This window comes from Penicillium mononematosum (assembly GCF_028829835.1).
Source record: "Penicillium mononematosum strain IBT 11891 chromosome Unknown utg000002l:1.0-8112719.0:1.0-8118358.0, whole genome shotgun sequence".
Taxonomy (NCBI): domain Eukaryota; kingdom Fungi; phylum Ascomycota; class Eurotiomycetes; order Eurotiales; family Aspergillaceae; genus Penicillium; species Penicillium mononematosum.
The window spans coordinates 7,634,650-7,660,942 of NW_026643272.1; the positions used below are offsets into that span (position 1 = coordinate 7,634,650).

General features: G+C 48.4%; 11 protein-coding genes across 11 annotated transcripts; 7 read left to right on the forward strand and 4 right to left on the reverse strand.

Annotated features, from left to right (window-relative positions):
• Positions 1-1,039: 1,039 nt before the first annotated feature.
• Positions 1,040-2,339, forward strand: N7519_004696 (mitogen-activated protein kinase; the record flags this gene model as incomplete). Its single annotated transcript, XM_057291472.1, has 5 exons — positions 1,040-1,149; positions 1,197-1,392; positions 1,465-1,846; positions 1,904-2,251; positions 2,311-2,339. The coding sequence occupies 5 exons, from the start codon at positions 1,040-1,042 to the stop codon at positions 2,337-2,339; spliced, it is 1,065 nt and encodes a 354-aa protein (XP_057152674.1).
• A 681-nt stretch (positions 2,340-3,020) lies between these two features.
• On the reverse strand, positions 3,021-3,599 carry N7519_004697 (uroporphyrinogen-III synthase HEM4; the record flags this gene model as incomplete). The annotated part of the gene is made up of 2 exons (XM_057291473.1): positions 3,021-3,268; positions 3,338-3,599. 2 exons carry the CDS (start codon positions 3,597-3,599, stop codon positions 3,021-3,023), a joined length of 510 nt encoding a protein of 169 aa, XP_057152675.1.
• A 1,543-nt stretch (positions 3,600-5,142) lies between these two features.
• N7519_004698 (uncharacterized protein) lies at positions 5,143-5,827 on the reverse strand (the record flags this gene model as incomplete). The annotated part of the gene is made up of 3 exons (XM_057291474.1): positions 5,143-5,384; positions 5,491-5,627; positions 5,688-5,827. The coding sequence occupies 3 exons, from the start codon at positions 5,825-5,827 to the stop codon at positions 5,143-5,145; spliced, it is 519 nt and encodes a 172-aa protein (XP_057152676.1).
• A 309-nt stretch (positions 5,828-6,136) lies between these two features.
• Positions 6,137-7,675, reverse strand: N7519_004699 (complex I NDUFA9 subunit family protein; the record flags this gene model as incomplete). The annotated part of the gene is made up of 8 exons (XM_057291475.1): positions 6,137-6,574; positions 6,627-6,785; positions 6,838-6,979; positions 7,031-7,122; positions 7,185-7,279; positions 7,331-7,393; positions 7,455-7,468; positions 7,530-7,675. 8 exons carry the CDS (start codon positions 7,673-7,675, stop codon positions 6,137-6,139), a joined length of 1,149 nt encoding a protein of 382 aa, XP_057152677.1.
• A 1,294-nt stretch (positions 7,676-8,969) lies between these two features.
• On the forward strand, positions 8,970-9,971 carry N7519_004700 (HIT family protein; the record flags this gene model as incomplete). Its single annotated transcript, XM_057291476.1, has 6 exons — positions 8,970-9,009; positions 9,125-9,207; positions 9,374-9,442; positions 9,621-9,713; positions 9,774-9,788; positions 9,864-9,971. The coding sequence occupies 6 exons, from the start codon at positions 8,970-8,972 to the stop codon at positions 9,969-9,971; spliced, it is 408 nt and encodes a 135-aa protein (XP_057152678.1).
• A 368-nt stretch (positions 9,972-10,339) lies between these two features.
• Positions 10,340-12,128, reverse strand: N7519_004701 (CRAL-TRIO domain-containing protein; the record flags this gene model as incomplete). The annotated part of the gene is made up of 4 exons (XM_057291477.1): positions 10,340-10,812; positions 10,863-10,962; positions 11,013-11,054; positions 11,103-12,128. The coding sequence occupies 4 exons, from the start codon at positions 12,126-12,128 to the stop codon at positions 10,340-10,342; spliced, it is 1,641 nt and encodes a 546-aa protein (XP_057152679.1).
• Positions 12,129-12,523: 395 nt separating this feature from the next.
• Positions 12,524-14,030, forward strand: N7519_004702 (DASH complex subunit DAM1; the record flags this gene model as incomplete). The annotated part of the gene is given in 6 exon segments (XM_057291478.1): positions 12,524-12,832; positions 12,912-12,966; positions 13,033-13,084; positions 13,153-13,281; positions 13,296-13,353; positions 13,824-14,030. 6 exon segments carry the CDS (start codon positions 12,524-12,526, stop codon positions 14,028-14,030), a joined length of 810 nt encoding a protein of 269 aa, XP_057152680.1.
• Positions 14,031-14,209: 179 nt separating this feature from the next.
• On the forward strand, positions 14,210-16,037 carry N7519_004703 (uncharacterized protein; the record flags this gene model as incomplete). The annotated part of the gene is made up of 7 exons (XM_057291479.1): positions 14,210-14,273; positions 14,327-14,563; positions 14,617-14,724; positions 14,783-15,108; positions 15,158-15,589; positions 15,644-15,853; positions 15,918-16,037. 7 exons carry the CDS (start codon positions 14,210-14,212, stop codon positions 16,035-16,037), a joined length of 1,497 nt encoding a protein of 498 aa, XP_057152681.1.
• Positions 16,038-17,025: 988 nt separating this feature from the next.
• Positions 17,026-17,678, forward strand: N7519_004704 (40S ribosomal protein uS14; the record flags this gene model as incomplete). The annotated part of the gene is made up of 4 exons (XM_057291480.1): positions 17,026-17,178; positions 17,262-17,285; positions 17,417-17,459; positions 17,547-17,678. Exons 1-4 carry the CDS (start codon positions 17,141-17,143, stop codon positions 17,676-17,678), a joined length of 237 nt encoding a protein of 78 aa, XP_057152682.1. The 5' UTR covers positions 17,026-17,140.
• Positions 17,679-19,811: 2,133 nt separating this feature from the next.
• On the forward strand, positions 19,812-21,021 carry N7519_004705 (terpene synthase family protein; the record flags this gene model as incomplete). The annotated part of the gene is made up of 3 exons (XM_057291481.1): positions 19,812-19,913; positions 19,974-20,343; positions 20,396-21,021. The coding sequence occupies 3 exons, from the start codon at positions 19,812-19,814 to the stop codon at positions 21,019-21,021; spliced, it is 1,098 nt and encodes a 365-aa protein (XP_057152683.1).
• Positions 21,022-23,767: 2,746 nt separating this feature from the next.
• On the forward strand, positions 23,768-25,740 carry N7519_004706 (Ytp1 family protein; the record flags this gene model as incomplete). The annotated part of the gene is made up of 4 exons (XM_057291482.1): positions 23,768-24,035; positions 24,109-25,055; positions 25,119-25,454; positions 25,567-25,740. 4 exons carry the CDS (start codon positions 23,768-23,770, stop codon positions 25,738-25,740), a joined length of 1,725 nt encoding a protein of 574 aa, XP_057152684.1.
• Positions 25,741-26,293: the final 553 nt, after the last annotated feature.

The window sequence follows — 26,293 nt, forward strand, 5'->3', positions numbered from 1 at the left end:
ACCCCTCATGTATTTGTGGAGATAAAAGTGATCCAAGGTTCCACGTCCATCAAACCAGAGAAAGCAGACAGGGGGAAACACCTCTACTACCTACCTACGCACTCCCTCTACTCTCTCGAGTTCCTCTACGCTTCTCGAGGATCGTCATTCCTTGTCTCTCCCCCGTTCTTTTCTCTTTTAATTGACGCCAATTTCCCTTTCCTGAATTTGAACCACTTTGTTTCACCTTTGCCGGAGCCGCCTCAAAGCTCTGCCCCACCACTTCTCCTACGGCCCGCCGTTTCTCCAGGTTCACCTCTTCTCATCCTCCTCTCCTTTCTTCTCTATTTTCCTTTGCCTTGGTAGAGAAAAGGCGAGACAAGGTGAGTCCCGATCCAGTCGACCCGTTGTGATCCCGCAGAGGATGACCCCGCTTCGGCGTCTTGGCTCATCTTCTCCATGCACCCGAGCATCATCACCGTCAATTCCACTAACATGCCACGTTCTTAGGCTCTGAGCTTGATACCGTGATCCAACTTGACAGACACCTTGATCCGTGATCTTCGCATCCCACCTCGGTCTCTTAGGTCTAGACGCTGTACCTGTCACATCTTCCCCACCTGGAGCTTCGTACGACCAAGTCCCCCTCCTACCTTTTCTACACCTCGCCTTTTATTCCCTGAGATCTCGCCGACCTTTGAAACCCAACCCAGTCGAGAGTTTGAGCGCCTTTCCGAAACACCAATTCGATTGCAGCGCAGACGAAAGTAAGCTTTATTTCCCGGTTTTCGTGCGTTGTCGTTGCGTTTGTTCCCCCGCGCTCGTACTTGCGGTCAAATTGCTCGAGCTTTTTGGGCAATTGACCTCAGGTGCCAAAGACTTGCGTTCCCTGGACTCTGAATCGGCAAATTGTGCGCGATCCCCCTTCTACTGTTTTCAATTCCCGGTTCCCGTTTGATTCCCCATGGATTGCGTTCGGCCCTTTTTCCACTGGATCCCACGGATTTTTGAAGCTGACAATCACCCGAAGGCTGAGTCTACCAAAGAAACCGTTCTCGAAATGGGTCATCAAGGCCCTCCCGCGGGAGGATCCCGGAAGATCTCCTTCAATGTATCCGATCAATACGAGATCCAAGATGTTATCGGCGAAGGCGCCTATGGTGTCGTCTGGTAAGTAGTACGAGATTTTTTGTGAAGACTCCTCTAACCCCATGCAGCTCTGCCATTCATAAGCCCTCCGGCCAGAAGGTTGCCATCAAGAAGATCACGCCATTCGATCATTCTATGTTCTGCCTGCGTACACTGCGTGAGATGAAGTTGCTGCGATACTTTAACCACGAAAACATTATCTCCATCCTGGATATTCAACGGCCCCGTAACTACGAGGGTTTCAATGAAGTTTATCTGATTCAAGTACGTCGAAGCTTGCCATCTGACAAGATGCGCATGTATGGGACATGTCCGATCTTTACTAACAGCGCGCAGGAGTTGATGGAAACAGACATGCATCGGGTTATCCGCACACAAGATCTCTCAGACGACCACTGTCAATACTTTATCTACCAGACCCTGCGTGCGCTCAAGGCAATGCACTCAGCCAATGTCCTCCACCGAGATTTGAAGCCCTCCAATCTTCTGCTCAATGCCAACTGCGACCTGAAAGTCTGCGACTTCGGTCTGGCCCGCTCGGCCGCCTCCACGGACGACAACTCCGGATTCATGACAGAATATGTGGCTACACGTTGGTACCGTGCGCCGGAGATCATGTTGACATTCAAGGAATACACCAAGGCTATTGACGTGTGGAGTGTCGGCTGCATATTGGCTGAAATGCTGAGCGGAAAGCCTCTCTTCCCTGGCAAGGATTGTATGATTCCACTTCTCCCTTCAAGCAGCAACAACAATAACTAACATACACGCCTAGATCACCATCAGTTGACCCTCATCCTGGATGTCCTCGGCACACCCACGATGGAAGATTACTACGGCATCAAATCTCGCCGTGCCCGTGAATACATCCGCTCCCTCCCCTTTAAGAAGAAGATTCCGTTCCGTGCACTCTTCCCCAAGAGCAACGATATGGCTCTAGATCTGCTCGAGAAGCTGCTCGCTTTCAATCCGGCTAAGCGTATCACTGTCGAGGAAGCCCTGAAGCACCCATACCTCGAGCCATACCATGATCCCGAAGATGAGCCCACTGCACCGCCCATTCCTGATGGATTCTTCGATTTCGACAAGAACAAGGATGCTCTGAGTAAGGAGCAGCTGAAGCGTGAGTTTACCTTTGAGTCTGGTTCTCGTCTTCTATTGGTATTTACTGACTTTTTCTAGTCTTGATCTACGAGGAAATCATGCGGTAAATCTGACTTAACTATTTTCAAATGATATTAGGTTGGCTAGGAGGATGTTGGATTCTATTCTGCACGCACTTTCACTTGACAGCGTGATTTGATACATGTTAGAGATAGCAGGGCAACTCGAAATATGATTATGTGTTCAAAACAGCTGACTTGCCTCGTAATATACTTGCACTGCCCCTCTGCTAGCTTTAATGCCCAATTATATACTTGTAGTCCCAGCCTACATCTAGTTATATACACGCGACCAACATGCACACAAAGTACAAATTTATATACACCCACCCATATCCATATCAACCCCTCAAATCCCACCCATAAACTTCTCAATTCCCTCAAGCACACCCTCAGGACTAGGCTTCGGTGCACAGACATGCGCCTCGAACCCAAATTTCTCACGCAGATGATCCCGCGTCGTAGGCCCAATAGTAGCAACAAAGACCTGCCGCGTCCCAGCTGCAGCCCCATCTCCAGATCCAGAGCCAGAACCAGCAAAAGGCCCCAAGCCAAGAACCCTCAACATAGCCTCACACCCAGTCGGCGAGAAAACAACCACCCAAACCGCCCCATCCGACCTACCTACAACATCCGCAAAATCCCCCTCAAACGACTCCATAACCCCAGTCTCGTACACAACGAGCTCGTCAACACCAACCCGCTTTTCAACCGGTAATGCTTTATCCATTAGTGTTTTCGGGATGATATCCCTCCGCACTTCCCCGACAAGAAAAGGAGAGATGGCTTGTGCGTGGTGTAGATGGAATCGTAGTGGTCGAGTATGAAATGCGCGAGATTCTCGCCGGTTCCTGTATCCGCGCCGTGGATTGTTGCGTCCGGGAGGTGTTTATCGCGGAGGGTTGTGAGTGTGCGCGCTGTGGCTGGGCCCACGGTGTAGAGGAGTAAGGGTGGGGAGGCTGGGATGTTAAATTGGACTGGCGGGTTGGCGTTGTGTTAGTTGGGCTTGGATGTGTTTCTGGGTTTGTTGTGTTAGGTGGATGTACCGTCTTTTTCTTCTTCGATCATGTTTGCGAAGCCTTCGACTGCGCGTTGGCTGGTGAAGATTAGACCGCCGTATTTTCTGGGGGCATTGTTGAATGCGCCGGCGCTGAATAGGTCGCGCACTTGGGTGAGGTTGTTTTTGAGGAAGCGGTGTTCTAGGACGGGGATGAAGGCTGGGGTGTAGTTGTGTGCGGAGAAGAAGTCTTCATAGCCATCGTGTGGGGAGGATTTTGTTTTGAGGAGGAGAATTGGTGTTGGAGGCATGGGGGATTGGTTCGTGTGAAGGTGGTATAGGTGGGATTGATATGATGTTATCCACCTCGGGAGGTACCTGGGTAATAATGGTGATAAGCTCAACTGATAGCAAAAGTCACATGGTATGCTGATATATGGTGGGCTGATAAGAAAGAGTCTGTAGTATTATAGTATAGGAATTACTGTTTGTATGCTATTATTGAATCGAATTAAAGAACTATAAACACTCGTCCTAATCGTCTCTGCTGCATTGAATCCTCGTATCATCCTATCCTCCTTATCGCTTTCATTCATGTAATCCGTAAAGTTATCTTTTCTGTCTTTGTTTTCTGTCTAGTTGCGTCATAATTAAATACTCCATCCTATTTTGGGCGGAGTGATGAAGCCGTAGGAACTTCTTTTCTATATCTCATCCCATTCCTCTTTGATATTTTTATTCTATTGAGAATTCACATGTATACCTACCTAGGTACTCTCTCCTACCACAGAGGTACTAGTATATACCTGAACCTTTCTTACCTTACACTTATACTAATCTTGGAGGCTTTCTACAACGTAGGATCATGGGGTTCTTCAATAAGCCTGTCTTTACCCTCGATAAAGACGACAGCGTTCTCAAATACGGGTCAGAACGCATCCTTCGATCTAGACTCACAGAGTTATTCCTTGCCGAGCACGCTCTACGTGAACTAACGCAGCGTGAGGAATGGTTACACCAGAAGGTTGCAGCCTTAGAAAAGGCTATAACTCTTGGAACTAGTATGAATACGATGCAATTTGAAGATGCAAAAATTGCGCTTGAAAAATCTCAACTGCAATATCCAAGAAAGGAGTGGGCCCTTTACCGAGCGGAGTATAGGTTTCACTCTATACTCAAGGACCCCTATGATCACTTAAGGCGTGATCCTAAATGGTATATGCGCGAAGAGATGGTTCAGGATTGTTCGGATCGAGGCGGATGTTGTAGTCGGGAATGCGGATGCTGTGAACAGAGGCATCTGTCTAAAAAGAAGAAAGGCAGAGGCCATTGCACTGTAGAGTGCAAGTGCTGTATCGGCCTTCGAGGTTTCTCGCTCCCGGAGAGTCAAAAACAGGAGATGAGGCAAAATTTCGAATCTATGCTGAAAGAAGTTCACTCGCCCTATGCTCTCCGTTTGGCAAATTGCTTTTTTTGCCCGTTGAAATCGAAGCCCAAGTTGTGCTGGTGGCACACTCTTAAAAGTGGTTCTCATGAGAAAGATTGAAAATGCTCTCTACTTTGCTTAAGGGCCATTTGCTAAAATAATGGATTGCTTCCCAAGGTGTAGGAACCTTTCAAAATCCCCATTAATAATGCCAAACCAGAATAAAACTCCAACGAGGCCGTGGGGGAACGGACCATGGGTATATAGATAGAAACCCCAACATCCTGAAAGACCAGACCAACAGAAAACAAGACAAGACCCATGTCAAATCCAAAACAGGACAAAACAAAACAAAACCACAGTACAGCCATATGTACTATTTGAGCATGGCACATCCTTCTCTTTCCTTTTGCGCAGGATTCTTGCCCTTAAGGGACACTTGTCAGGACGTCACGGTCAACGTCTTCAGGCTGGTGAGGGAGGCGGAGGCCGCCGCGCAGCGCGATAATCTCCAACCGAGTCCCAGAGTCTGCGTGTTGAACATGGGGGAGGTCCTCGCAACCAGGTAGCTCGGCCAATGCGGCCAATGGGCTGTCACAAAGTATCGTGAGGCGAGGGGAGAGCTTTCTCCTCTCCTCCTTCTTGAATGGCTCCCCGCGATTGCGCCTGTCTGGTGTTGTCGGCGGGAGGCGTCTTGGCTAGAGAGATGCTCTTCGTTAGTATTGGTATATTTACTAAGACGCACACTTCCTATAAGCGTTTCTCAAGTTACTCACCCTTGTTGCTCCAGAAGTGCCACCACGAACTCTTGTTCCGCTCCTTCGCCAACTTCTTTATCTTTTTCTTTCGTGCGAGGTATTCTTCGGTGATGAGTCTCTGGGGGTGCTTTAGGCGGGCTTCCTTGGCGTGGAACCTACGCATATATCTATTAGAATGGACACAGCAAGAGAGAGCAAATCAGAACTATACATACCAGTAGGCCCAAGTCAGAACCCCCAGGATCATTAACAGCGCTGCCAGCCCACAGAGTCCACCAACAAGCTGACTTTTCCAGGTATTAGGGTCACTGCAATGGGCAGGGCAGACGGGATTAGTTGGGTTTGCAGTAGGCATTTTGGTACGCGCATGAAATATTGTATGATTTACAGGCCTACACTCTACGGGAGGCTGGTTTAATCGTATACCTACATATAAAGCGGCAGGTACACTCGAGGCAGGTACGGTCCTTCAGACCATAGCTGCAACTTTAAATTTACAGTATCTCACTCTTACTATAGGAACCCAATGGGTCTTATAAAAGTTCAAGTTCCTTTTTTGGTTTATGGCCTTGTATACTGGTCTGTATTGAATACACTGCACCGTCCAACACAAGGAAATCGAATTTGAGTCTAGGAAGGCTTATTTACACATTAAAAACACAAACTACTGGTCGTCCAGCACATGCAGGTATCGCTTGTCCTCCTGGCGCTCGCGCTCCGTGGAGGGAGGCAGATCGTAGTAAGAGGCACTACGGTAGCCCTGCAGGTAGTGGAAGGTCAAGTTGGCCAGATCGGCGGTCTCCTCCATGCCCAGGTCCTTGAAGGTCTTGGCTGTTGGGTCAATCACCTGGTCGATGAACTCGCGCTCCACCTCGTCGGCGGACAGGGTGTGCCACCACAGGAACTTGTTCATGTAGTGGGCGAAGGGCTTGAGAACGGCCTTGGGGAGGTTGATGTGACGGCGCTTCTTGATGATTTCACGGTCGACCAACTCGGCGATCTCGGCGGTGGAGTAGTTCTTAGGACCGTACAACTCGAATGTTTGGCCGGCGGTGCTGTCATCGTGCAGCATACGCTCCAGAGCGGAACCGACATCGATGGCCTCAACAGGGGTTAGTTCAACGCAGCTTGTCCACCCCAGGAGAAGAACTTACGTGAACCGGCCAGTAACGCTCCTGCATGTGGTTGGCGGTGAAAACGTTGCCAATCTTGGCCAGCTTGTGGAGCAGGTTGTCCTCGAAACCGAACATCGGTGCAGGTCGCACGATTGTGGTCTCGGGGTAGATCTTGCGGACGATCTCCTCACCCCATGCCTATATGTCATCAGCACTCTCGTTCTTGTATAGTTCCAGTAGATATGCTGACCTTGGTGGCGAAGTACTCGGAAGGCGAGTCACGGCGAGCGTTGTAGGAAGAAACGTGGATGAAGCGGTCGACATCGTACTTGGCAACAGCATCGGCAATACGTTCGACGCCGTCGACGTGGACGTCCTCGTAGGAGAAGTTCCTGGGGTCGTCAGAAACCACATATTCATGCGTATCACACACTGTAACTCACTTGGTGGGATATTGGCGACCGACAAGGTTGTAGACGACATCGGAGTGACGAACGCTCTCCTCAATGGACTGAGTGTTGCGCAGGTCGTATTCCTATGCTGGGGTCAGACACCATCCACAATTCAGACAGAATATGCGACAGCAAGATTCCATACCATGAAGACAACTCGTCCAAGATCACCAGTGACCTTCAAGTGTCTCTTAGCCATCTCCTCACGGTAGGGAACGACAACGGTGCATCCCTGGCGAGCTGCAGGCCATTAGTCCATGATCCAATTGCAGTGCAGCACTCTCAACCTACCGAGCTTGTTGACAATGTAGCGACCGAGGAAACCAGTGGCACCAAAGACCGTCGCGGTGTGACCTAGAATTGTGTGAGCACATCGGGACCGAGGCGTAGCATCAAAATGGAAAGGCGCAGCTACCTCCAATGGAAGAACTATGAGAAGAGCGCGTCAGCAAGCACGAACAATAAGCCTACAGCACAATTGATCACTTACCGGCCACCTTGGACCTTCAAGAGGGGCTTGCCAGTCCGGGTGATGCGGACATCCTGAAGGTTGCGCTGGAATTGAAGCTGAACCCGCGGGACTGGCACAAAGGGCCGGGCCCCCAGGGCAGTGTTGATGGTGCGAGACTTCTGCATGGTCTCTGGCTGGGTATATCTCTCGACACCAGCGAATTGGAGCGGAGTGTTGCCAAGAAGGGCGTGGTGATGTGCGAGGGTCTTTCGCAGCGTCAAGTCGGAAGAACCGCACGGGACTATTGCGCTAGTCCTGATTCGGAAGTACGCACCACCACTTTAACAAATCGCTTTCTCGTCTTTCTCTCATTTTGTTGCTTGGAGTGGCTGATATGATGGCTTCTGGTTGTTTAATTTATTTCAAGTTAGTATATTGACCAAACTCTATGGGCTCCTCTATCTACAACCTCTGTAGGGGGGAATTCCCGTTTTGATCTGACAACACCTGGACTGTGATTGGATGTTTCCCGGCCTTATTCATGTCTATAAGTATCACTGTTTTATGTTCTTCTATATGCAATTAAGTCATGGCCATTGGATAAGCTCTTGTTGTGTACTTGGTATTCCGCTTAAGTCATTCCGCTTAAGTCTATGTTTGGTCATTATCATTCATCAGTTCACCAGGGCTGTTCTAGAATGTATTTCGCCAACCGGCTTTAGACCTTTTGCATGGAGGAAACTACGACATATGAAGTTGAAACCGTAGAAATGGCTATTTATAGCATCCTAGGTAGGGAATATGGTAAGAACAGAAGCTGTAATAGCTACATATCAACAGCAATAGTCACTTCTAGATGAATAGTGCCATAGTGAATGAGAATAATAAGGCCATTTATTTCTTACTCTTGAACGGGGTCTAGTGACATGTCTCTCTGTATCGGCACATTAAGTAGCCATAGGAAACAATATAAAGCAATTTGATATCTCGACGTAGGTAGTGGCTTAAGAGCATGATAGTTGCACTATATATCCACGCACTCTCATATATGTATCTACCATGCCAACCCCAATTTCAAAAATCTGCCAAATCTACAGCTTCACTGCTGAAGAATTAAGAATAGAAGTAAAAAAGGATACGAAAAAATAAAAAAAATGACAGCTGTGTCATTGTGTTTCCAAAGATTGATGAGAGGAGTTTGGTGGGCAAATCACGGCCATCTCTGGTAAAAGGCAAGAAATGGGTTCTGCACTAACTTGTCCCACTCCTCGGGTGTGTTTCTCTTATTTACTTTATAATACCCTCCCCCTACTATTTTGGCCACCCGCTCGGACACGGAAACGGTCGGGGTTCGAACCACGCCGGGTAATTCATTTGCATTTTTGTGACCCCGCATAATTTATTCCAAGGTTTGCATTCGACGTCAGCTCAAGCTTCAACTTCAAGATCATTTATCCAGGTCCTTTAAAGCTTTGCAAAATGTCATCTGCTGCCTGTATCTTCTGCAAGATCATCAAGGGTATGTCCCACCATTTATACCACCATATCTACACATTTATACATTTCTATCGCAATGCCCAATGCGACACGTAGCAAAATATGGATTGACTGACGTGCTTCCTTGCGCTATACAGGAGATATCCCTTCATTGAAGCTCTTCGAGAGCGACAAGGTCTTCGCTTTCCTCGATATCCAGCCGCTGAGTCTCGGCCATGCGGTGCGTATTATTCCCTACGATTCGATTCCTCTTCCCCGCATCCGACCTATTCCCTTGTGGCGGGGCGCCAGTGAAGACACCACAACTGCGGTGATAGCTTCAGCCAGCTATCCAAGACCGATAATTGATGAAAAAGGAAAGAAAATCAAACTGACAATATGTACAGCTTGTCATTCCCAAGTTCCACGGCGCAAAGCTGACTGATATCCCCGATGAGCACCTAACTGAGGTCCTGGTAAGTCGACGAGAGAACCCAGGAAGATGAAGAGGATGAAGAGGAGAGTCAATGTCTTCGATCTTGATTGAATTCGATTACGTTCCTTTGAGGACCTTGGGGGCAATTCCGCAAGGTCCCTCAGAGACCCGGAATTGGATTGGCGAACAGGGACATAGCTAACCAGGATGTACGCCAGCCCGTCGCGAAGAGGATTGCCAAGGCCATCGGTGCCGAGGATTTCAATGTCCTGCAGAACAATGGACGCATTGCGCACCAGGTCGTTGACCATGTGAGTTTCAGTTGAGGATCTCTGATAATGGTGAAGGTGCTAATCAGTCCTCTCTAATAGGTCCACTTCCACATGGTATGTTTCATTATATTTTGGATATTTGGTCTTATGTTGTAAATGCCTTTGAGATATATACTAACAAGACAATAGATCCCCAAGCCCAACGAGAAGGAGGGTTTGACCATTGGCTGGCCTGCCGAGCAGGCGGATATGGCCAAGCTCAAGGCTCTTCACGAGGAGATCAAGTCGAAGATGTAAACAGCTTTGGTTTGGATGACAAGATGACAACGAACTCAAGAATGATGGAAACCGAGTTGATACTATGCTTTTGCTTATGACGTAGAACGTCGTCGTAGACCGTCCATGGGTACATCTTTTTCTGCAGAAGAAGGATTGCAGTGTTCGTTTGAGTAGATGAAGATGGTAGAAACTTGTAAGTAGAACATCGTCATTTGATTGACTCCCATCAGGACTCTGCTCCGTTAGGTATATACCAAAATGTCCGTATATCCTCTAGTTAACAACCAAGTCTGTGTGTTACAAACATGTAAAATCAGACTCTAAATATCTAGCTGGTAAGCATGGAAATCAAAATCGGACCACCTAACTCATGTACCCCACACAACTTATGCTGTGCTCTCAGATTCCTTCTCCGAGTCAGGATAGAAGTTAATCTTCCCACCGCCCTGAACGATATTGAGTCTGTCGTAAAGCGAGCGAGCCCGGACGTACGGGTCAAGCACCCAGTAATGCTTGCGCAGCTGATCGATCAAGCCCTTCCGCTTTTCCTCAGCAGCAGAGGCAGCGTCAGTCTCGTTCTTGAAGCTGGCGCGGATCCACTCAACGGTGGTATCCTGGATCTCCTGGGCGAGCTTTTGGCGCTCGGCCAGCAGGGTATCCCGCGTTTCCTTGTCGGCCAAATTGGGGTTCTCGTTCTCCGGCACCTCGACATATTTGTATTCCCAGTCTTCGTCGCCTTCGAGCTCTTTCATGATCTGGCTTGGGTGGATGAATTTTTCAAGATCCTGGCGGTTCTTCGTGAAGTGGATTTTCGCTGCGACGACTGGATCGAGCCAGCCCTTGATCACGCTCCAAATGCCTGGGTTATGGTTAGAACGGGTGTCGTTTATGGAGTGCTAGGGTACGAACTTGAGAACAACCAAGGGGCCTTGTGGATGAGAACTGCTCCAAGAGACTCGGGATAGTTCGCTTCGAAGCATTTGATCATGAATTTCACGGGGGCATAGTCCTGGGAGATATCAGTATATAGCGTGAACCACGTTGAGACGAAAAGCTTACCATGTTAGCCATGCCGAAGTCCGTCATATCAAAGACAATAGTCTGCAAGAGTCAGCTACCGAAACAGAATCCTCACACTGGAATACTTACCGCAGTCTCAACTGGCGATGCAAGCAATAAACGAGCAGTCTCGATGGTATAAACAGTAAACCGTTCCAACCCTTCATTATCCTGATCACCAGCCTTATGCAAGCGCACACGGACAACACAGATCGGCCGACCAGCCCGATCAACACCATGCAAGAAACTCTTACCCAGACGCATCTGCGTGAGGAAGTCATCACCCTTCTTCTTCTCTTTGGAATCTGAGCTCTGCGACATCTTCACGGCCGATGCCTCACCGTTGAACATGATATCGTCGTCGACATGCATTTCCAGCAGTCGCCAGCGCATCGTGGAAATCAACATAACAAGCGCCTTCTTGGTATCCCACTTGCGTGCCCGTAGGAACCGCAGCAACAGCGCATCCGGGTTATCGCCCTTCACCATGCTCCAGAACGCTGTCCGGATCTCCTCGGGTTTCATATCCTCCAGCGCCTGCTTGAATTCCTTGGACTGGCCGTACTTGTCGTCGCCGTCGCCGACGCTGATTGAAGCTACGCTGGCAGCGGCGCTGCTGGAACCGCTTTTCGTGTCGTCGTCGTCCGCGCGGCCCCAAATCCCCCACCGGCTCTTGGGCTTCTTCTTATCCTGGGCTGGGGCGGGTGCTGCGGCATCGCTGCTGGTTGTGGACGGTGGTGCTTCGAGTTCTTCGAGTGTGAGGCCGAAGACTTTGAGTGTCAGGACCCAGAATTCCTTCAGCTTGACTTCTTGCTCTGGGGTGAGGTTCCCGACTGTTCCGGGGGCGGGTTCGCCGGGCATCGTCGCGAGGGTATCGATTACTCCGAGGGAGAGTTTTTGAGGGAGCTGGGGCTGCGAAGTGATTGTGTCTTTGGGACTGAAGTATCTGTTCTGGAGCCAAGCGCCTCCTCCGACGACAGCGAGAGTAAATGTGAGGGCCCAAAAAGATGAAGCCTTCTTTGGTTCTGGGTGTGTGGAGAATGGTCGCGTGAATGGATACCGAGCGACAGGGAACTGAGCCGAAGGATAGAGACGGCGTAGGATTGTTCCGCGCATAAGCAGTGTAATTGAGGTGATATGTTGGTATGAGTGAGCACTAGGTCTTAGCCCTGCGAGGGAGGAAAATGCGAGAGCGGAATCAAGGATATGACGATGCGGGGAAGATCATCCCCTAAGAGGTATATGGTTTATGATAAATTAATTCGAGGTGTTCCTTTCTATCTAATTCGACTCCAACTAATATATATTATTCAACCCAGTTCACATCTCAAAGTTGCAAGTATAAAAGTGTCGCGTGAGAGATCTTTCCGGGGAGAGATCAACAATCCCAAACACAACCCGCTCAACATCACTCTGACAACCATCCACTGCCAATAACAACGCCTAACATCCTCGACCCATTATCTATTGTCAATACTCCCATCGATCGCATTCTCAAATACATCACAGACATGGATGCACCTCAATCCACGCGCCCGAGACCCTCATCCAGGCCCACAACCCCTCTACGCCCCAGCTCGCGCTCTTCATTACGGGAGGCCCACGGATATGGAAATAGCATTGGAAATTCAGGATACACTCAGCCTGCCATCAATGCCTTGGAGCCGCAGTTCGCTGAGCTGGCCGATTCGATGGCGGACCTGGAGGCCAACTTCATGCATTTGCAGCTGATGCACGAGAGCTTGACGCGATTCAGTGAGAGTTTTGCCAGTTTCCTCTACGGATTGAATATGAATGCATTCTGTGTGGATTTCCCAGAGGTACGATCGCAGACGCGTCACCGACAGTTGTGGCAGTGGTGACAGCGCGCGACAGGGTTGCTGATTCGTTCAAATGCAGGCGCCGATTCCAGACTCGTTCAAAAAGGCTAAGCAAGATGAAGATGAAGAAAAAGGTATTGAGGGCTCTCTTTGGGAACTACCGAATGTGCGGTGAATCGGGTTTGTTAACAGCCATCCAGAAGCGGAATCAGAACCAACACGACCCGTCGACGACGGCGAGATGACCTTTATGTGAGTCTAGAGATCCTTGCGACAAATCCTCTATAGGACACTTGAGCTAATGGGTTCCTACGCTACAGGACTACGGACACGACTTTTGTGGAGAATCCATCGAGCGCCACCACCCCCTCCTCTAGACCGACGTCAAAGTATGCTGCGGGCTCACGAGTATCTTCCCGTGGCACTGCCCGTGGTGCAGCAACCAGCCGGTATACTACACGAGGCACTGCGCGCGGCGCTCGTCCCAGCGCACTTCCTCGGGGCAGAGGGACTGGGACTCGGTAAAGAGCCGGATGTCTGAGTGCTTAGAATGGCCTGATTATGGACAATCAATTCATGCTACATGTTTGACTATTGGCATCCAAGAGCTGGACCTGTGGACCTTTACCTATAGCTTTCACCTGCAATGGGCTAGCGCATCTACCTTCCATTACGACTAGAAATGACCATTGAACGAAACTATACCATATTACCTCTCTGTATAGCATTAAAACCAACGCTATATACATAAATACGAAATATAATACTTCTCTAAAAAAAAAAAGAAAAGAAAAGAAAAGAAAAGGGCAAAGGCCGCCTGCCGCCATTTGGAGTGTCCGATCTCTTATCCGGCGGTAAATCGGTAAATCGGGGTCAGGCGAAAAACCACCGCCCGATGGCAAACCAACCTCCCCACGACTTTTGAAGAGCCTCAGGGAATACACCCCGTTCGTTGGATAAACGTTTATATTTATATTCATTGCCGTTGAAGTCTTATTATCCGAATTCTGGTTGTGACGTCGAATCAGATCATTCACAACCCTTTGTGGGCTGTATAGCTTCCCTCCGTTCGTCTGCTATTGTCCCTATTCACTTGCTTTTGTGGGTCCTATTGTTCTGTTACGCTCTGATTGATCATATTATTGACACTAATTGTTTCCAGAGTGCAATGCTGGCCCTATTCAGGAGGAGTCCTTGAGGCTGTACCTGGTCTCTTTATAACCAGCCTTTCTCTCCCTTGAATACTCTCTTTCAACCTCTTGTCTCCACGTGGATAGAAGTCTGGAACTTCTATTAACGTGTTTTACTACATACCCTTGCATCGTGTTTCTGACCCTAACATTCTCCCTTCCACCCTACCTCTTTTACTCTATACTCATGTCGCTCACTATGGCAACTCTCGATTCCGTCCAGCTTCTTTCTGAAGCAGCATTTGGCTGTGGTAAGGATTGGCAATTGCCGTGGCTCGTTTGTGCCAAGCTGACATCCCGCTAGTACATCTTGCGGCTATTCTCTCCAAGGACGAGAAGACTGCTGGCCAGTTCAGAGAGGAATTCTGTAGGCAATACAAATTGCTAGCTCCGTTCTCAAAAACAGAAACGGTTGCTGTTCCAACCACTGGCCTCCGCACTGTGGCATCCCTCAAGCCGAAGTATCACTGTTTGAGTTGTGCAGAAGTATGTCTGGGTTCCAAACGAGCGGAACATACTGCAGCGACTGGACATGTATTTTGTAAGCCAACGGTTTCGGACTGATCACGTTGTATCATACTTACACAACGGCAGATATCGAGTCACGCAACCGATTTGTCTTTTGTGAGAAGTGTGTCGATTTCATCTATGATCACACATTGGACAGACTCCGTGGCCCTTCTGGCAGGTTTGAAGCCATTGGTGAGTCTCAGGCAATTCCAAGTTATTCAATCCATGCACATCTACTAACATCTGATAGATGGGCGATCCATTTGGGCTGAAGACTCGGCCTCCGAGGTCTACGTCAAGAACAATGCTTACAAGAACCCTTGCGCCATCCGTGGTGCTCGTGGTGTTTGGAACATGGGTCAAACCTGCTACCAAGCTTCTATTTTGCAGGCTCTGCTGCACGACCCTAGCCTCACTGCCTATTTCTTAGGAGGTGGCCATGACGTCCACACATGCACAATCAAGGACTGTCTCGCCTGTGCGACAGCTGAAGTCTTCATGGAATTCAACAGCGCTGAGAAAAGCGAGGCAGTCTCCGCAGCCGTGCTTCTTCACCATGGTTGGCAGAAATCCAAGGTACGTCGAGGTCCGAGTTGTACAACGGGACTGGCTAACTAGTTAACAGGAAATGCGTGGATACCGCCAGCAAGACGCCCACGAATACTTCCAATTCCTTGTCAATGAACTGCACTCATCTACTCCCGGACACGTGGAGAACTACGATAAACCATGCGAGTGCTTCTTCCATCAGATGTTCTACGGCGAACTGCGCAGCAGCGTCATGTGCCACAAATGTGGCCAAACCACCAACACCCACGACCCCATGGCCGATCTCAGTCTTGATGTCCAGCTTCAGCAAAAGAAGCGCAAGCTCGGTCGCTCTACTTCTTCTTCTACTTCTGGAACCCTCCTCGGCTGCCTGGACAGCTTCACTGCCGCTGAAGATCTCCACGCCGATGCTGCTTACCACTGCGAGAAGTGTGGTAACACCCCGCAGCGGGCTTCGAAGCGTCTGCAGATCCGCAAACTCCCTGTTATGCTTTGCATGCAACTGAAGGTTTGTTGGAGTTCCTGACTGTCTTGAAATAAGATCTCGTGCTGACTCGTGTAGCGCTACGAACACTCCTCTAACTCATCCGAAAAGATGAACGGCCACATTGACTTCCCCTTGTCTGTGAACATGTTGCCTTACACTGTCAGAAAGGATAACCTCCCTGTCGACATGTCGAATTACATATACGACTTGTCTACTGTCATCGTCCACCAAGGGACAATGGACTCTGGGCATTACTATGCCTACACCCGTATTGAAAACGACAAGGTTCGTCCTAATAATCACATTTCCCCCTCTGTGTCTGTGCTTTGCTAACGACTTACCTTTCTAGTGGGTACTGATGGATGACAATAAGGTCACCATCGCCGGTGTGGCTGAAGTCCTCCGCCAGGATGCCTATCTCCTGTTTTACAGCGCTCGTTACCTCCGGGCTGAGAAGACAAAGAAGTAAATTTCTTATGCACAGACCAGTTCAATTAATAAGTTTCATACGCCGGTTGCCACTTCATTCCTTTGCATATACTAATATTATGCTGTACTATTGTAGACTTGGACTAAAAATTATTTCTGGATTAAGCTAGTAGTGGACCTAAGAGACTTAGATTTCCACAGGATGTCACCTGCTCTTGATGATGTGAACCTTGCGCACATGAATTTCTATATCCTGACCCAGATATTAGAGCGGTTTCTTCGGGCTGCAATCGAAGCCGGAAACAACAAGTTCTACCAGTTTGAATGACTTGAAGACCAGTCTTTCTTCGTCTTTGAGCTTCATCTGTTTGCGGTTCTGAACACCATGAAATTGCAGAATCCCTTCCCAACAGGCCAGTCAACCAGACCACCAGGATCCTGTTTGGCTTCTGTAATCTGGACAGCAAGCCTAAACTGTGTCCCCTTGAGGATAGGTTGGAGGTTTCATTGGGACTGGTTCGCCGATGGAAATGGGGTGATGATATTCAGATAAAATGAGATGACCGTACCAGGCGACAAGGGAAGAGGAGAGAAGAGGAGAGAAGAAGGAATTTGTATTGTTAACAACAACTAAAGCTAACTATATAGTTAGCAGAAGCCTCAGAAACAAGGTATATGTCTCAGCACAATGTACACCTATTCTTAAGAGGACAAAGACTGTTCCACTCTATACCAGTATACAGCCACTTATGCGACCTCTCTAGTGAAGTAGCCATTGAAAGAGTATTTATTTATTTTTTAAGTGTCTCTTTGTGATCTTATAATCCCAACAAATTGTATTTAACTCCCGATATATACCAACGGCACCCTTCAAGAAAGTCAGGTAAACATCTTGAATATTTGAAGTATAAGATCTGGCAGCCTGAGGCTCCAAGATGTGGTGATCGCCCATTGGTCACATGATCCACCAGAAAAAGCTAGCGCAACCCAAGCGAGTTGGCCCGTGCCCTATTCCCCATTGGGGCAGCACACAACGCAAATTCCAACCCTAACTCTTGTCTCCGTTCTTAACGCCCAACGCCAGCGACCCTCGTCCCGTCAACAACCCCGTCAACTCCCAGGTCCCGCCTTTAAAACCTCAAGATGACTCACGAGAGCGTTTGGTACAGCCGGCCCCGCAAGTAAGTCGAAACCGCACGCACACACCAGGCACTATCTCGAAAAAGAGCGACAAGGCTAACCGGAATTTCTCTTCGCTCGACAGGTACGGCAAGGGCTCCCGCGAATGGTGTGTTTACCCTACTACAATCCCCCGATGAACGATCCAGTCGACACCGAGAATGAACCTTGGAGGAGGGCTGGATGGAATCGAAAATCGATACAAAAGGAACGGGCTTGCTAATATTTGTGCGCCTTCAGCCGTGTCTGCTCCCACCGCGCCGGTCTGATCCGCAAGTACGGCGTAAGGAGAAACCAACCCCTCGAGCATATTGCAATACGCAATATGTGACATGACATGGACTTGTGTGGCTAATACGGATGGTTTTAGATGAACATCTGCCGTCAGTGCTTCCGTGAGAAGTCCACCGACATCGGTTTCACTAAGGTTCGTTTCAATTCCTCGCTCGACAGTCCTATCCGATTCTATTCGAATACCACACAACCACATTCTCCGACATGAAAATCCAATCGATATTCGACAATCGACAATTTGCCCAATCACCATTACCACCACACATGCACACTGCAAAAGCACAACACTAACCACGAGTTTCAACCTACAGTACCGTTAAGCGAACAAAAAGAACTGACTCCCTCCTCTCGAACCGTTCGCATCCACGAAATCCATCTACGCACCCGGCTCGACTACGGTAGCGTCCAGTGGAGCAATGTTTCAGACGAGCCCAAAAATGGCGTCTTTGATGTTTTTGTGAATGGAGGAATAGACACCGGGCCTGCGTGTCCGGTGTCTCGGGGTTGCGAATCACACCAGATCTTGGCTCCGAGGGGAGGATTTGGGGTTGTTGCGTGGAGTGTCTGAAAAACGAGGATTTATGTCATTTCCCTCATCCTGGTTTTTTCTTAACAATTTCAATGACGGAATTTTTCTCTGGGAATCATTCTTGCTCCGGCTTGCTGTACAACTTGTGGTCTGGATGCGGGCGGGGGCGTGCTTTCGCATGGTCTTGTCCCTGGATTTGGCGTAGCTTTTCATGTTTGGCTGGGTGAGCCTCTTCAGGTGTATCAATGATACATGAGCCTGCCAATTCCTTGTAGCGGCTTTAGATGCCAGCTGATCAGATATATACCCGGTCACTTCTGCTTCTGGGTATATTTTGGTGCCCTGGCTGGATAGACAATCTAGATGACGGCCTATGCGTTATAGGGCTCTATACGGCCCCACTAGCAAGGAATTCCCGTACCCTGACACTACTCTTTGATAAGTGAACTGACATGTTCACATGGACTTCAGCTTGGTAGGGTGAACATGTGGTACCCCTCCAGCTGATTATACATGGAAAAGTTGTCTGTACGTTTATGCTTCGACCTTCACGTATTCTACTGACGATATAACTCTTCTACATGGTGAAGTGATAATCCAGATATATACATTCCGTTATTCACATGTCTGGCAGTACTCTTATAGCCAAGTATTATCCTTCTAGCTATAACCCCGAGAAGGAATTTAGGCTTTCTCCCATTCTCTAGCTGCTATGTAGAAGAATAGGCATTATTGGTTGCGAGGAGCGTGTTGTATATCTTTTTAGATAGCTCTTTAGATGTCTTTTCTTTCTACGGATGTTTTTAGATATGCCTTCAGATGCCTTCTTGGATGTCTTTTCTAAAACTTTTTCGATGTCCTTGTAGACACTAACCAGGATCTGTTCTACAGGGCAATTAAAACACTAAGAATGGGAGATCCTCCCTGAAATCATGTGTCGCGTTTTGACCATTGCGTCCTATTATCCCTCTCACCCACCAAAGTCAACTTGGTGGCCATGTCGAATCAATAAGATCGAGAGCGGTTGAAAACCCTGTTGGGGATAGCCTGACCGACTTTCGCGCCATCTTCTCAATATGCGGAGGCATGGTTACGCTCACTAGATGAGGCCGTCGGTCAGATTGAGCGGGAGGGTGAGACACTTCGTCATATAATTTCCGCTAAGTTGGGTATAGATAAGCTCTCGCTTTGTACCTCCTTTCAGCCCTTCACGTCCTTCCTGTCGCTCTATTCTGCCGTCCAACCTAGGAGGAATCGTTCGAAGTGATCTGTTCCGACTCACCCTCCATCGCATCTAATGATTTCGCGGGGAATCAGTTTCCGGAGCTAATCCAAATCCAAAGCCCTCCATCATCTCGTTTACAGGGGCAGTAGCGGTCTGACTGATCTCTCGGCGGTTGCACGAGGACCAAATATTCACTGGTTTCCTTTTAGACGGTAAGTCCTACATCAATTGAGGAGGAGAGGTGTAATAGAGTTGAGCCATTTGGAAAGTTAAAAATATGTTGAGGACCTCCTTGTTTATACTTCTTTCAGTGATGCCTCGGCTTTAAGCCACAAGCCCTTGCAGGAGCAAGTTACACGGAGCTGCAAGCGCGTCCTTAACCGTATCTTAGTACACATTGAAGACATGTCAGAACTCTATTACTCTATTGTGGGAGGGAGAATAAGCGTGGTCTCCGTATCAGAGCAGAATGAAGCGTTTATGTATGACAAAGTAGTTCTTCTATAGTTGTCTGATCCTTATATAAACCTAACACCTGGGACGTAACTGAAATGACTAGCAAAAGAATTTCATTTTTATGATTCACAATGTTACCAAGACACGGATTGTGTGAATATCAGAAAAGAAAAAGCCATCCCGAAATTCGGACATGTTACTCGAAATTGAAGAGGAGAGATGTGACTCTTAACGTACGTTCTTTAGGGCTCCATGCAACAAATAGTTAGTGCTCAATGGTTAACTATTAACAGATGGATATACCTCACCACGACCTAATCAGCATCCCAGTAAAGGGAGACACACACGATAAGACTGTCAACTGCAAAGCGGCCCTGAAAAGTATGGCGAGTCGTCATGTGGATTTCAGGCTTGCAGCAGCGCCATCCTGGATGGATATGACAAAGGAAGATATTCTAGCGCAAGCAATTGGCGAGGTCGAAACTATCAGCCTGTTTTTCCCAGAAGTCCGGGTAGAACATGTTCGTGTCTGTATGGCAGCATGGTTAGGTGTTTTCTGTACTGTTGATGACTTGATCGAGCGGATGACGCCTAGCGAGGCAGAAGCTGCTATAGAGGTCTCCGTTGCAGCTCTTCAGGGAAAGGAGAGTGTTGAAGAGAAATGTAAGTCAGAAAAAGCCGAGGGTATAGAATATGCTTACAATACAATGCCTAGCCGGTTCCATTTCTTGTGCGGGCGAAGTATACTCCCTCATGTCAACCTTCCGCGAGCACTGTTGTCGATATCTCTCCGAAGCAGGAGCGAAAGAGTTCTTCTACGAGATCGACAAAGTATTTAATGGCTTTGTTGAGGAGATCGGGTTTCGGCAGGGCCATACAATTCGTGACTTGAAGAGATATATGGAGATTCGAACTAGAACCATCGGGATCGCTCCATTCTTCGCTCTAATACGCAGCGAACTCCCTCCTAGCGATTATCCGGATGACTTCGTGGCTGTGCAGAAAGCAGTGGATATGGCCGTGGGACTCCAAAATGACCTCATTGGACTAGAGAAAGATCTTGAGAACGGAGAGTTACTTAACGCAGTTCTGGTTGTGATGGAGCAACAGGAAGAGGAAGGCAAGGAACAGGATCTTGCAAAAGCCGTTGAAGCTATCTGTGCATTGCATAACCAGAACATTGCCGATGTGGTACGGACGCTTCAAAGAATCCTGCTAGAGGGAAAGGGAAATCCCACGGCAATAATTGCGAATTCGCAACTTCTCTTCACTGAGACCCATTTTAGATGGTGTACGACGGCAAAGAGGTATAACGCAGGACCGGAGGAGAGTAGGGACTGATCTTGACTGATCTTATCCTAAGAAATGTATTGATTTCGGGTTAAAATCAAGGGGACATATTCTAGAACATAGTAATTTAAGTGAACGTTCTTAAAAATAACCAGAAATAACAAGTCTTAAAAAAGGGGGAAAAAGAAAGAGTTCCCGATGTTCTATATTTGTAGGCTGGATAATGAGATAGGTAGGCGAACGCGCTAATCCCCAGTCCTAGCCCTGGAGGGCTCCGGGAACGCTAGCGACATAGTGTATGCGATGCGGGTTAGCGCCTAAACTTCCAGCCCGACAGCGCTTTTAGTCAATCCCTAACTATATTCAATGATATTCATGTCCGTGCCCAAGACCTACACCCATGTCTAGTCTATCACACGGGATCCTGAGTTATTCACGCTATGTTCATTGGTCGCCCGTTATTACTCTTACCCCTGGGGAACGGCTAGACCAGAGCCGGGGTGCGGATAGTATTTGTGCCGGACTTCCGATTACTCAGTAAAAGTTTTCTCAACTTGGCAATATTTCTTTGGAGCTATCGACGTGTCGAAGACTTGATCCCAGCATATATTATTGCACAGTGTGGCGCTAGGTCATATCGTCTGATTATGGGTACAGCCGCCACAGAGGTACATATGCATGTAGAAAACCACGGCGTTAGACAGCAGTCAATCACCGAGATTGCAAATCAGACCGTATAGAGCAGCAGCTTAAGGTTATGCGAAGCATGAGTCATATGACAGCCGGCTCACCTGCACTCCGTACTGGTTAGAAACACGAGGGCGGAGACGACGGAGCATACGGATATACTTGGGGGCTCGGGGCTCGGAAGTAAAGCGGAGTTTGCATTCCGGGTAAGAACTAGCCTTAACAGATTAGCAATTTATTCAACGCAGATCCTAGGGACGTGCAGGTGCGTGGATGTAACAGCCCAGCCTTCTTTCGTCTCTCCGGATGCTCACGGATGCCGATTCACCAATCGCCAAGGTCGGGCTCGGGCTCGGTCTTGGCCCGACTTTTGTCAGGTGCTCGTTTGCTTCTCTACTACTGGGGGATGACAGTTCATGGCGTCTGTAGAGTAGAATTGTTATACGAAGCGCGGAGTATGGAGGACGGAGTATAGATTGGGCGCTTGGCGAGGCTATTGGTAATGTCAAGTTGTACAGCCCTGGAGGGGACCAGGGTGGTTAGGTAACCACATGACGATATGCATCGGGCATGTATTTAGGTGGGTTGGGTCGATCAGTTCTTTTTTTTTTTTACATAGTTATGTTCTGGGTACTCCGTACTATTTCTTGAGGTGCAAATTTGTGTATCGGTGCAAGGACCACGAGATCCTACGTTCGGACGGAGAAAACCTTGGTAGTGGGCTACTACTTGAGGCAACTACCTCAATATCACCTCTTTGGGTAATAAATGGAAGTGCCGAATTTCCGATTGAATTCGTCTGATTGCAAGTCAGCGTCCATCAGATTTTGTTGTATAGCCCCCACTAAGATGGGGCCAGCCCGAAAATTGCGGCTCGGATAACAAAGCGAGGGGCCCGATACAGGGATAGTATGAAGTGTACTCCGTATGAAAGCAGGTTTAGCACCTGACAAGGAATGCATAGGTACTTGTGTAGGCTTCGGTGATTGGCGGAGCAGATTGCTGATGATCATCTGCTTGAACGGCGGTAAGGCTTGACACTGGAGCCCTGGAAACCAACATGATATACAATAGTCGGCCTATGAGCCAAGCAGGCATATTTACATGGTCAATCCTATACCCTATGGTATTATATGTCTACCAAGGTACACATCGAATGGATGTAATAGGAAGATGACAAGATCAGACCAGTCGCCGTCCAGATAGAGTAACGATCGACTACGTCATTGGCCAAGACGCTATATTTCTGTCTATCGTATAACGCATGTGGCATCAGATGCAGGTTTACATACGGAGCACGGAGTACATAATTTTCGGTCGCAAAAGTCCCAAATATCCCACCTGGGCAATATCGGAGTCCTATGTAGTCATAGTTCCCAACCTCCCCAACTCGTGAAGTCACCAAAATCCACATATCCACGCATCTTATGAGGCTCCCGAGACACCCGAATGAAGAGAAGAGCGATATATAAGACATTTGGTAAAAAGAAAATAATAGAACTCTACATATGTAGATAATCCAGTGTAACTAGTTCGTGATACTTTCAAAGTTTAAACGAAGAATATCATACCTCCCTAGGTAGTTATGTATGTGCACATGCATCTCTCTACAATACACAGGAACGAGGTGGATTGGACGTAGATCGGCCTCGAGGGGCTTTCTTCCACGCACTCTTTTTTTTTAATTTTTAATTTTTAATTCTTTTTCCTTAAGATTCCAAAAGCATTGGAAATCAGCACCGGCGAGCTCTTTTTTCTTTATTTAATTTTTTAATCAAATTATTTAATTCCGTGAGCAGTTTCCCGGTCATTCCTGGCCCCGCCTGGACTTATAATACCTACAATTCCCTCCCTCTCATACTTCAGCCCTACAGCTTTTCCCAAATCGAACAGTCTAGTTCATCTGATTCCAAGTACTGTGTCTATACTTGGAGGAGCATAAAAAGAAAACAAGAATAATTACGGGTCTAGTTACCGGTTTGACAGGTTTGCTACGTCACGATTTCCCATAGAGCTTCGACCTCAGGTTGGAGCTCTATTCTTCGCACTTGCATTTCTGCACATACAGACACAATACCATTTTCTTGCACTATAGCACATCTTCTTCCCGATGCCTTTAGCTACTCGGGTCGCATTAGCTGCAACTTTCACTCTCTTTCTCGCATCGCTTGCGACCGCCATTCCGCACGGTGACGATGAATCTATGGACATGGGGATGGATATGAACGCGGGCACTAACGCGCCGCAACCTACCACCACCGCGACACAAGCTACCACCGACGGTCCGATGAGCTATTTTGCATACAGCAAGCACTCCAGCACCATCGTAGCTCACATTGCCCTCATGGTTCTGGGATGGTGCTTCGTTCTTCCTGTTGGTAAGTGGCTCCCGTGTTGTTGCGCACTGAGCGCGAAGAAAAGAAAACGGACAGAACCTGATCCCTCGAATAGCTGTCATGCTGAGCATCGCGCGCTCATGGCTCGCACTTCCATCGCAATTCCTCTTTCTGGGTTTCAACGCTTTCGGCGTCCTACTCGGGGTTATCTATAACAATCAGACACCAGACCTCTACGAGAACAACGCACACCACAAAATCGGCTGGATCGCGACGTGTGTTGTCAGCGCCCAGGTCATCCTCGCTTTGCTCTTTGCCTATGCTGGCCGCGGCAAGTCGAATGCGCCCTCGTATGAACACGCTACGTTCTTGCCTGTCGCGACGGACGATGATACTGAGCATGCTTGCCTCAATGGTGCGATGCGCGCGCATCGCTGGTCTCGCGACAGTGGCCAGGGTACGGATAGTAACTCGTCTTCTATCCGTAGCCCTGGATCATCATGCGGGTCGCCTACCGAATACGATGGATTTGAAAAGCCCGAGGAACTGCCCGCGAAGGTTACCGTTCGAAACAGCTGGATCCGTCAGACGGCTGTTGGTCGTTTCCTGTCGAAGACTCTCCCTGGTCTGATGCCCAGCCGGGTTCTCCGCGTCTTGAATGTCGTGTATAACGTCGTTGACCGTGTCATTCTTCCATTCGGATTCACGGCTATTGCGACTGGGGCTGTGACTTATGGTGGCATCATGAGGGATCGTGAGATCTTCAACGGGCTTGCGCACTTCATCAAGGGTGGTATCTTCTTCTGGTACGGTATCCTGACCCTCGGACGCTATATTGGTTGCTGGGCAGATCTGGGCTGGGCCTGGAACAAGAAGCCGTCGGCCTCTATTGTTGGATGGAAATCCAAGGTTCCCTCGGGTGAAGCAACAGAGTCGTTCGTTATTTTCTTATATGGTGCGACAAATGTTTTCCTCGAGCACCTCTCCAATGCGGGCAAGGCATGGTCTGCTACCGATCTCGAGCACGTTTCGATTTCCGTACTGTTCTTCGGCGGCGGTCTGGTACGTATTCATCTTGCTTTTTTTTCGCTCTTCATAGGAATTGATTTGGCTAACCTAAAATAGGCCGGTATGCTTTTCGAATCTACTCGTGTCCGTGACTGGGTCAACAAGACCATCCTCGAAATCCCTGCCCATGACGCTTCGAATGAAGCCTGGACCCCACCGAGGTCGCAGGGCGTTTCCTTGAACCCCATGCCAGCCCTAGTCATTATGTTGCTTGGCATGATGATGGGGTCGCACCACCAGACTAGCATGACATCGACCATGGTGCACAAGCAATGGGGTAACATGCTGGTTGGTTTTGCACTGGCGCGCGGCATGACGTACGTTCTGCTGTACCTCAAGCCTCCGACCTCGTACCTCCCGGCTCGTCCCCGACAGAGATCGTTGCTGCGTTCTGTCTGATTTCGGGAGGTCTGATTTTCATGATGAGCGTAAGTGCATATATCTAACCTTGGAACCATTTTAAGGTTTACAACGTCACCCAAGAGCATGACTAACGTTGATCTAGACCCGCAATGTGATTGAAGCGATGGAGTACTACGAACTGGACGCAATGTTCACCTTCACCGTCGGCCTGGGCTTCAGTGCTTTCATCATGGCCTATGAGATCTTGGCAATTGCCATCAAGGCCTGGGCTGTGAAGCGTGCCCAGCGCTCACGGCCAAACTTCCGCTTCCAGTGAAAATTCGGCGACATGTTTGCTCTGATACCCCTTTTACACTTCTGAGGTTTTTGTTTCATGCTGGAATATACGGAGTCATTTTACTGGTGCATGCTTATGCGACATAATATTCCTTGCAGAGACACCTGGGAAGGATAGTTCCTTGGAAAACCCCTCGGACATGATATTTTTTGTGACGTTCAATGTGTGAATGGACTAATGTGGTAATAATGGTGGGATCGAGACTGGATGTCCTAGTCTTCCAGATATATGCAGTACAGATATCTCTATGAATGCAATGTTATCTCTTTAAACAAATTTCATTGTAGTACTCCGTACTCCGTACCCGTGTTGGAGTCGTTGGAGTGGATATACGGAGTTAACAACTTACCCCCGAGCCTTCGTCGTGCCGAGTGCCGAGCACATTCAATCAGATTCTCTCCTGTTACACAATTGAATTCTGGATTGGAAAAAAGGCATATAATGAGGCATGCAAAGTCAATGCGAGACCATTGAGCCTTCGCTCTGGAGGATCAGCCCAAGGCAGAGATCATTAACAACGGTCCGAGGGGTC